The sequence below is a fragment of the Leuresthes tenuis genome, unplaced genomic scaffold (genome assembly GCF_036924035.1).
Source record: "Leuresthes tenuis unplaced genomic scaffold, fLeuTen1.0.hap1 SCAF_2, whole genome shotgun sequence".
NCBI classification, from domain to species: Eukaryota; Metazoa; Chordata; class Actinopteri; order Atheriniformes; family Atherinopsidae; genus Leuresthes; species Leuresthes tenuis.
The window spans coordinates 13,776,661-13,786,780 of record NW_027325356.1 but is presented as its reverse complement, the minus strand read 5'-3'; the positions used below and the strand labels follow the sequence as shown (position 1 = coordinate 13,786,780).

The 10,120-nt window shown below is 43.2% G+C and overlaps 1 protein-coding gene across 3 annotated transcripts in view; it reads left to right on the top strand.

The window, feature by feature from the left end:
- The first annotated feature begins 319 nt into the window (after positions 1-319).
- Positions 320-10,120, top strand: part of trpm7 (transient receptor potential cation channel, subfamily M, member 7) — a 35,856-nt gene continuing 26,055 nt past the window's right edge. Inside the window, exons 1-3 of one of the 3 annotated variants that reach the window (XM_072380258.1) lie at positions 320-524; positions 8,475-8,554; positions 9,630-9,668. In XM_072380258.1, the coding sequence (XP_072236359.1) occupies positions 522-524; positions 8,475-8,554; positions 9,630-9,668 (122 nt within the window). In that variant the 5' untranslated portion in view covers positions 320-521. The remainder of the gene's footprint in view (positions 525-8,474; positions 8,555-9,629; positions 9,669-10,120) is intronic. The other 2 variants (XM_072380256.1, XM_072380257.1) reach the window with 2 other exon arrangements.

Genomic DNA, 10,120 nt, shown 5'->3' with positions numbered 1-10,120 from the left:
TCATTGATTAAAGAGCAAAACCAGTGTGGATGAAGATTAACAAAGGGCAGTGTCGACGTTGCTGTCATAACTTAGCTTGTGCAGATCGGTACACTTTATAAATGATCTGTGCGGTTAAATATTCTCAAACCATTGTGACATGACAATGTATCATCTGCTGGTGTTCTGTCAGCAGGTTAACCCTTAGCCGGGCAAAATGGGTGAGACGGGACGAGCAAAGTTAAATACAATGCATCTTTGTACTGGCTGTTTGTATTTATCAGGGACTAAAACAAAGCGCACATGTGGCTGGTGGCTCCGCCCCGGCCACGTGACAGTGAGCTGGCTGAGTCAGCCGGCTCGTTACGCAGCGTCAGTCTGGAGTCGCACAATTATGAAAAAGCAACCTTCCGTTGGAGCTGCAGCCGAAGCGGATCTCTCCAACGTCCAACGGGCTTTCCTTCCAAGGCTAACCGAGAGCACCGCTGATAGATGGATAAAAGCCACGACAAACCTCTTCCTGAGTCTCAACGGTGAAGAGAATGGTACGTTAGCCTCCCTGAGTAACCACCTCATTCCTCTCGGTTTATTAGTCTTGTTTAATTGGCGCGGAGGATCGTCGTGACCGACCGGGGGGTTTGAGTGGCAGGTCCCCCCCCCCCCCCTCCTCATGCATGCTGCCTTCTCTCTGTTAGGCAGTCAGCCGGAGATCCCTGGGCTTTTTGCTGTGTTTGCCGTCTGTCTGGTTGTTCTGATTAAACACTGTAACGTTGGTGTCTCTAGTATTCGTAGACGGTGACATACTGTCTAACAAGAAAACCCCAAAATCACACACGGGCGTTAGCAGGCTAAATAGCTAGCTTGCTAGCGTTGGCGCTAGGTACTTAACCTAAGCTAACTAGCTTACAGCTGCGGAGGTAGCGGTGTGATGTTAGCAGCGGTTTCTTTAACCATGAGACGACACAAAAGCCGTTTGCTCGCCACATACTCGGACAGACTCGGGACGAATGAAACAATGGCGTTCAGAGCTGCTGGCACTTGTTAGACACTTTTCTTCCAGCTGTCTCCGATGTCAGACAAGACACGCTGTCATTGCCAGTAACAAGTCAATGCCAGCTTGAGTGACTGCCAAGTCTCTTCAAACTGAGGGCTTTTAATTCAGACAACGTTGAGGGGTGGTGGAGATGGAGATGTTGGGTGGTAGAGGTGGAGATGGAGATGTTGAGTGGCGTTCAAACGACGACACGCATAACATCCCTGATTTAAATGAAACCGCTGCACACCCACGCCTGTGTGGTGAAGGGTTAAGCGTTCGAGGCCCGCCGCAGTCATTGCAGAGGATCTGCCTCGACATTTGTTTGTAACTTGTGACATTTTTCGTCTTCGTGACAAACACGGCCTACTCTTTTCCCAAGAATTTCCTGTCTAGCCCTTTCTCGTGCCGCAGAACGTGGCTTTTCAGCGACGTTGGGGAGAGACATCTCCTGTGGCCACAGCTGTGAGTCAAAGTTGATTCCAGTGCTGTTGGTAAACAGCTGGCTTATACTGACCAAATCACCAATGACACTATACTTTGGGCTTTAATAGCATTCAGTTAATCTTAGTGTAGTATATCAGTTGGATATTTTCATACATTTTGCTTTTGATTTAAATATCGATGTATTTTTAGTCTATTTACACCAGATAAGTAAATGCTCTTTATCAAATTGGTGCATAGCTCGATCCATTCCCCACAATGTACTGCTATACATCTTAATATCAAGGGGGTCGATAGTTAAATTTAACAAGGCGAAATATGATATTGTTATACCACAGAGCTGTATTGTAAATGTAACTATTGGCACTTCTAGTCTCGTAAAATAAATTCCTTTGAGCTGAGGTTTGACCTTAATTCTTTACTCGTTCCTATGATTGGGTAAATACAAGCTCAGATTAACAAGACATGATATACTTTGCTTTTATTATTCATCTCACAAAAGAAATAAGCTGAAATGCCTGTGCATTTATTCAAGATAAACTAGAAGTAGAGAATAGGTAGTTACCCTCAGCATCTCAGGCTCTACAGGCCTCAGTTAGCAGGATAAATGTTAAAGTTCGAATCACAAGACTTGTTTAAGAGCATCCTTTGGACGGGCCAGAACAGAAGTGGTGGTGTTCGCCATCACGCACATCAGGTTTGGGTAAACCGAACGCAGCACAAACCAACTTCCAGCTCAGTGATGGACCTGGTCACTTTGCGATCAATGAGCTCTTCTTTATCCTAAAATATTCTCAAGTCAGACGTGAGGCCATCAGTCCAAACAGCTAAAGCTCGGTCCAATTTGGGTCATGTTGCCCAGGACAATGATTTTGAACATGCCAGTAAATCTACAACTAGTCGGCTAAAAAAAAGCGAAGAATCGATGTGTTGCAATGGTCCAGTCAAAGTCCAGACGTCAGCTTGATTGTGATGTCGATGGTGGGTCCTTTAGAGAGCTGTGCGTGAAACCATGCCCAAACATCAGCTCAGCTGATATTCAGCAGCGTTGTTATGAAGACTGGGTCAGAATTCCTCCACAACGATGTGAGAGACTGACGACATCAAACAGAAAATGATTTGTTCAGTGAGTAAGTTGCTGCTGCCAAAGGTGGTTCAATGAGTTATTAAGTCATGGGCTTTACTTGGTTTATCACACACTGTTTCTGCATTTTCACTCATTTTTGCTCAAAAACTAATGCAGTTGGAATATGCCGTGTGTTGTTGTTCATCTGAGGTCCTGTTTACTTAATTTTAAGACCTGGTAAGGACCACAGAGGTTTTTTTTTTTTTTTTAAAAAAACCTTTGCCCCTCGTGGTAGCAGCCCTGGTTTTGGGCTGTTCTTTCTCCCAGTCCTGCCTTGAGCTGATCACATGCCCCGGCTTACCTCTGGAGGAGGAACACTCTCCTCCTCTGAGCCGTCTGACAGCAACTCTATGATTAGAACTAATGCTGCTCCATCTGAATGGTCATCATATTTGTAATTTTATCTGTATCACCGGCTTTGTTTTCAAGTCAGGCTCTCTGAAATAATACAGGTGGTTTAAGTTGCAAACAGCTTGGGCTTTAAGGCCATGTTTAAATGGTCTTGCAAAACTTATTTGTGGTCCAGGGTGGACTGGCTCGACTTGTGTTTGCAGGCCTAAGCCTGCACAGTGACTGGCATCCATCTCTGAGCTCTGTTATCTCTCACTCTAATCCATTTGTGCCACACACAAGCCCATTTTGAGAAGGCTGATTAAGTTTTTTTTTTTTTTTTCCCTAGTAGCCGTGGAGTTAGGTTTTCAGATCAAAAAAGAGAAAATGTGGTCACATCTTGGTGATTTTATGAACTCCTTTGTAGGATCCAGTTGGCTGTATTCCTCCTCTCTGCAGCACTGGAACTCCGGCTCAGTTATATTGCTGACTTTCCTGCTCTCTCAACTGCCCTAAAGAGCACCGTAGGGGAATTCCCCAAACACATGTTGGAACTGTTTAAACGAAGATGGGCAGTCACTGTTTTCTCTTTCTCTTTGTTTTATTAGAGAACAGAGGTGTAGTAGCTGCATTATTGCATCTCCCTGATCCTGTCTCTTCGCTTTTGACTGCTAAGGTTGCAAAGTCTCTCGTGACCACGAGTACCAGGTGTGGGCTCTGCAACACAAGACTCAGGGCATCGTATCAGCTCATGCCGTTGAGCGTTTTAGAGCTTTGCCCAGAGGGCACAAGTGTGAAAGCTGGAGAGCGGTCACACTTTGGTCTCATGACTGTATGTAGTTCTGTGTGCAGCCTTCCTGGAATCTTATCTGAAGGCTATAATGAACTCGCTCCCCCTCAATTTAACATCCTTTTATATGCCACGATCTTGGAAAGACCAAGGATTCCAAACTGATAAGACTTGTTTTAAGTTACCGAAATCAAAAAGACTGCGATACTTAAACGCACCATTTTGTATTAGAGGTTTAACACAGAGCTTTTACCCACCATGACTGTCCACAGCTGTAAACCTCACATCTGGATATGAGTAATATTGCATCAATGTCTGACTTATGTCCTGCTAAAACCTAACATCACTCTCCGGATGGTTTGTCCTATAGGACAATCTAGAAAGTCACTGTTCAGTAAGCGTTGCAGGCATATATGCTTCAGAAAAAAGTAGTGACGCAGGTGATTGAGTGAGCCGTCCGTCTGTTGCGAGTGAACTTCACCCACCCGTAATTAACAGTTTATCGTGTACTTGCAATTTGTTGAGATAATAGTCTATTACTGGCCTAATCATCTGTGTGAAAACAGCTTCTTGATACCAAAGACATGTCCTATTTCCCATGTTGTTTGCTGGATGTGATAGTTTAAGCCCTTTTAATGCAGCCATCTTCGGTGTGTCGTAAATATCAGCCGGGAAAGACGAATAAATAGTTTATTGGAACAGTTCAACACCGGCCCGTTATAACGTAAAACTGTAGCAGCATCGACATCCTTTGGAAGCCACTATTGTTGACTGATGTTGGACTTAAGATCAGCTCTATCCTGATTGGCTTGAAGCCTGACAAGGTGGATTTTTTTTTTTTTTTTGTGATGGATATCTTGCAAATCTCACCAGAATCCTGCTGCTTCACAAAGAATGTTAAAACTCATCCGCTGGCCAACCTGCATTACTGTTGCAGAGAATTTTAGACCTTCCTTTCATTCCTTACAGCATTCATCAGAATCAGACTTGATGGGATTTGGCCTCCGCCCACAGCTTTTAGGGGAATTGCCACCTCTGTGTGCGTGTCATTATTCAGGGACATGGTTTGTTGTATTTGTTTCTAAAAACTTGACTTGACACCTGCCGTCAAATTTTTTTTTTTTTGGTGCCCTAGTTTGAATTGAAAAGTAATGAATTGTGGCATGGAAAAAAACTCATGACAAGGGCTTAAGCTCACTGTAGCGTGGACGATGCCCCAGTTCTGAGTCCATGCTTCCGGCACTGCACAAGTGGTGCAAAATGTGAGATCTGGTTGGTATTATTTTAATCTTCCCTTTCGAAAAGAGGGAAGTGCTTGAAGCCTTACTACAATCAGTGCACTTTGAATTGTTTCTAAATGTAAATGTGATCAAAGACTAAACAGAATTTCTTATTTTGTGTGTGTGCCGGTTCTCAGAGAACCTTCCTCTGTTTGGCTACTGCTCGCACTGAAGTGCTGACCCCAGTGCTTCCACTCTTTCTTATGGTTCATTTGAATTGCCAGGCCAGATGTTATCTCGCCCCATATTACGTCAGACAGGGCCATAGGAATGATGAGTTGACCAGCCTGCCTTGTTATACGGTGGGAAATGGAAGATGCGGGGCGGGGGTTGGGGTGTGTGTGGTTGTGAGTTTCTGTGGGATGACGGTTAAAAGATAAAGGGACACGACCCGATCAAATTTTATGCCTCTGAGTGAAAACGCACTTCTTCCCAACGACACACGGGGCTTCCAGTGAATAAAACCCACTGGATCGACTGGGAGGGACAGAGAGGTGCTGGCTGGTTGTTTCTACACAAACCTAGTAATCAGAAAACATAGAGCACAAGGAGAGACGCCAGAGAGGAAAGGGAGGGAAGGAGGAAGTGAGAGAGAGTGTGAGTGTTTGTTGGCAGGACCTCTGAAGATCGAGTCTTTTGTTGCCTGACATTCTCAGGTGCCATAGTTACAGGTTAGCAGTCAGTCCTGCTTTATCTGCCTCATTAACACTTTGTTACAGTGAGTTGGATCAAAAAGGAGGAGGCGTTCTGTTGAAGGCATTCCTCACCAGCACAGCTCAAAGATCTCCCTCTGCTCATGATATGTGTGTGTCGTATTTGTCACTAGTTCAGCAGGTAGCTAAATTTAACACACTGAATACAAGTTCAGGCTGTCGTTCCTTCGTCTTCAGCTGCATCGGATCGACACAGATGCATACCACGTTAGAAGTTGTTTGCACGAGCGGTTCTTCTATTTTGAGTTGCTTTCTGTTGCGCTTTTATGACCACAGTTTGCCTGGATGTGAGGCGTTTCAGGAACATCTGTAGAAATGGTGCCAGTTCACCCACCAGCACAAGTAGTTTCTCAGCCGCCTCGGGAGCACTGCAGTGAAATATGGGCACAGTAATGAAAAACACAGCTCTCACCATGTAGGACACAGCAGTCTGATACAGAGCAAGTTTGGATTTGTTTAGCATCTGATTCAGTTTGTTTTTTCTCTTTATTAGCAGCAACACACACCTGCTGCACTTGCACAGTTCGGTGAGTTTATCTTTTGAGCTGTGCCTACTTTTAAAGTCATCAGGGTTTGCGTGACACGCAGTCAACTGACAGCTACTGAAAATGACACCCGCCAGACAAGAAATGCTCTTGTCACACAGATGTTAGGCAGGTAATTAACTAAAATTCCTGAAAATATCGTGGTTCTGTTTCTAAAACAGAGAGAGATGTTGGCCTGAAAATGCAGCCACAGCTTTTAAAATTGGAGAAATACCGTACGAGATTGTGCTCCATTTGTATAGAAATATCTACCCTATATATCTATATATATATAATGATGAGGTATCTTGTCTGTTTATGAAAAATAAGCCCTGAACCAGTTAGCCTAGCTTGGCTGGGCTTTTTTAATGATCATGTTCTTTTTTAAACTACTATTTTTACTATTTCACCTTCAGAGCTGTTCCCCTGGATTTTTTTTTTTAAGTTTTTTGGTGGGGGGGTTTATTGTCAATCATTTGGCAGCACTCACTTTTTATTTCACTCTAAATAAGTGGCTCTGATAATGTTGGGGTTGTCAGACACTGTGGTTAACTCAGGATTCATGCTAAGGTTGAGCCAAAACACACATCCAAACAGAAAGGAGGTGATCATTCCTCCTGCTGTTATAATAATAATTTCCAACAACAACCCCATCACGCGGCAGACGTGAAGCCATCGTTTCGCATTGGCCAAAAAACTCAAATGTTCGACCGTTTTATGTGAAATGGTCGTCTCCAGACTCCCGGGTGTTATTAAGCATCGTGTGATCCTGTTAACATTGCAGCTCAGTATGTTAACCCTGCTCTGGGCTCAGTGTCTGTAAAGTGTAGCGAGTTGATTCTGCTATTTGATCATTTATTTTCTGTTTTTTGAATGGGCTGATTTTCTCTTTTAATGACTTTCTAAACAAAAGAGGCCTCTCAAAGAGGGTCTGAGTAGTTGGGAGAGGTTTTTTTTTTGTCTACTACTGCATGAATCACAGTTGGTGGTGTGTCATCAGTAGACAAGTAGGTATATATCACTGAGGCCTCTGCTCATCCGCTAATCCTCTCCCACACCCCCCCTCCCCTTACCTCTTTCTCCCCAGTCTTAGTATAATATCTAGTTTGTCTCAGACACATTCATCTGCCACCTGAGTGGCTTCTTACAGATTAACAGTGGATGGAGTTTAGAGGCAGCAACCTCTCACTGATCACTCAGCTTTTAACTCGGGCCGGATCTGTACGGTAACCGTACGCCCCGTAGACTTTGAGACCCAAATGGAAATTGCGTGCAGATCTTCAGAGACGGAGAGTGGAGCGAGGTGTTGCTGATGCTCCAGTGTTCGGGGAGGCTGCGGTGACAGTGGTTTTACTGGGAGATGCATGAAGAATCCTTGTTATGTTCCTGTACAAAGCCCTTAAACACAGAGATGAGGAGGAGGACTTCCAGGTATACACTCAGTAGCTCGGCGTCATCAGTCAGGCAGTAGGATGACCTGCGTGTGCAGATGCTTCGGTGGAATTGCTGTTTGTATTAAGTAGAATTAAAACCCAGTTATGTTGTCTTTAACTTATCTCAGCAGATGGGGAAACCAGTCTTCTTTCACTCTTTGTTTCCGTATTTTTTTTAAAATGAAAAAACAAGCTGACACAGAGAGTTCGTGTCCTACATTCAGCTGTATTACTGGTGTTAGAGTTTCAGGAATTGTTGCAGTGCTTTGGTGTAAAGCAGGCGATGGTGTTTGCAGGCTTCCCGTCTTTGTGCTGTGACGGATTAATGGGGCTAATCACCCCTGGGTTCCTCCTGAGCTCCACTGCAGGAACAATAAAGTGAAAGGCAATTATTAAAGATTCCTGTAACTTAACACCATATGAAAAGTGTTTTTCTTATAGAATGAACTGGTGTTTTTGTAGCTTTTAGCTATGATAAGCACATACCTGAGCTCAAGTTATTGTGAATGTGCTCTCATTGATGATTTATTAACGCCTCTTGTTCTTTTAATTTTCATAAAATTCTAAATCCTGGATTAAGGGGCACATGATGCCCTCTCTCTCTCTCTCTGTTATAAAGTTATGGGTTCATTATTTACAGAGCGCACGTTTATGCCATTTCTCCTTTGTCTGTTTCTGCTATGAAACTGCAGCCGACAAATGTCACTGATTGTTCTGAGACTGCATTTTACATTTTACTTGAAATGAATTTCGAATGCATTAAACACCAACTTAATTTTTTGACTTCTGTTGTGCTCACAGCTGTTTTTCTGTGTTGTTCAGTCCCAGAAACCCTGGATAGAAAGCACTTTCACCAAGAGGGAATGTGTGTACGTGCTTCCAGTGTCAAAGGACCCCCACAGGTATGTGCCCTGACATTTTCTGGTGTGTCCTCTGTCCGTAGCCATGGAAACGGCGTAATTGCATGGCGTGTGTGTTTAAAGTAGGCCCAAACCCTAACCACTGTTCTCCAGAGGGTAAGCGGGTTTGTCTGTCGTTGTAATTGCAGTGTTTGAGAGGGAAGGCCAGTTGTGAACCTTTTTTTTTTTTTGTCATATTCTCTTCAGATCTTTAGTATTTTCATTTTAATTTCTTTACCAAACTGAAATTTAAGGAAGTTTACATTCACCCATTTGAATGTTTCATTTCATTCAGAAACAACAGGATCCCCCTTTTCCTTATCGCCACTTATTTCCGTGTGTATCAATGTTTTAAAGGTATTTTGTCTGTCTGTGGAGCCCTCGAGTTGATGTTCTTCTCTCTCATGTATCAGGAGTTTTCTCCGAGCACACGGGAATCTTACAAAGCAGTGTTATGACTGTATGTAGGCCTCTTCTTGGCTTGTTAACAAGGGGACTCATTGACCGTGCGCTGTATGTATGAGAAGTATTCAGAGCTCTATTAAATATAGCGCATACAGCAGCTGGTGTAAACATTCATCCAAACCCTGATGACTAGACAAAGAAAACATGTTATCTATAAATTCTTCTTGGTCGTTTAATCAGTGGGAGTTTCCCAGAACTACATGTTTTCACTGTTTAACAACTTCCTTTGAACACAAGCCATTTCTGTTAACATTTTTAAGAGGTGAGATGCCTTCCCTCCTTCCTTCTTGTTGGTTTTTTTTTGTTTTTTTTACATTAATTATTTCCCATTGGCTTCTCTCCACTTAAACGCCCGTCGCAGATCTTTTGCAGGTCTTGGTGGACATAAGCTTGTTTAACATTAGGTCAAAGGCCTGAAAATGACTGCGATCGAGTTCTTTTGGCAGGTTCTGTAACTCTTTGTTAAAGGTCGCCGTAATCAGATTGCTCTCTCTATTGTCCTCAAACATTCTAATCTACCTCGAACTTCCCCCTTAACATCATTCCTGTATTATATCAGATTTTATTATATTCATGTTGGTGATTGATCGTGTTTGTGGAAATATCCTTGCAGATGCCTTCCAGGATGCCAGATTTGCCAACAGCTAGTGCGGTAAGTGTTTGTTTGGTACTCGCTCGACTTCCTCTTTTACCTGGCAGGATTAACCGGTCGGCTCAGTTTGGAGAGATTCACGCTAACCAGTTTGGTTACACAGGAAAGGGGACAGGAATTTATTTGAAATTGTAATTCCACTGAACAAAACAACCTCCTCAGGGAAACCGTTACCTTTCTGGCTTTGTGCACCAAAGGGATTAAAGGTGGTTTTAAAAAAAAAAACCCACATTTTTTAGAATTCTTCAGAAAGGCTATTTTGGATAACCTATAAGGCTTCGAATACTTGCATTGATTTGGTATGGCAGCCCTGTTTTATAACAGGATTCTGATAGTCAGGAACTGCAGCATGGGTTCCTGTTCCTTGTTTTTAAGCTGTTCATCGATGCCTTTTATTGTTATTGTGCTTTTGAAAACAATTGTTTTAAACTGGGTTCTGTAAGAAGTGCCAC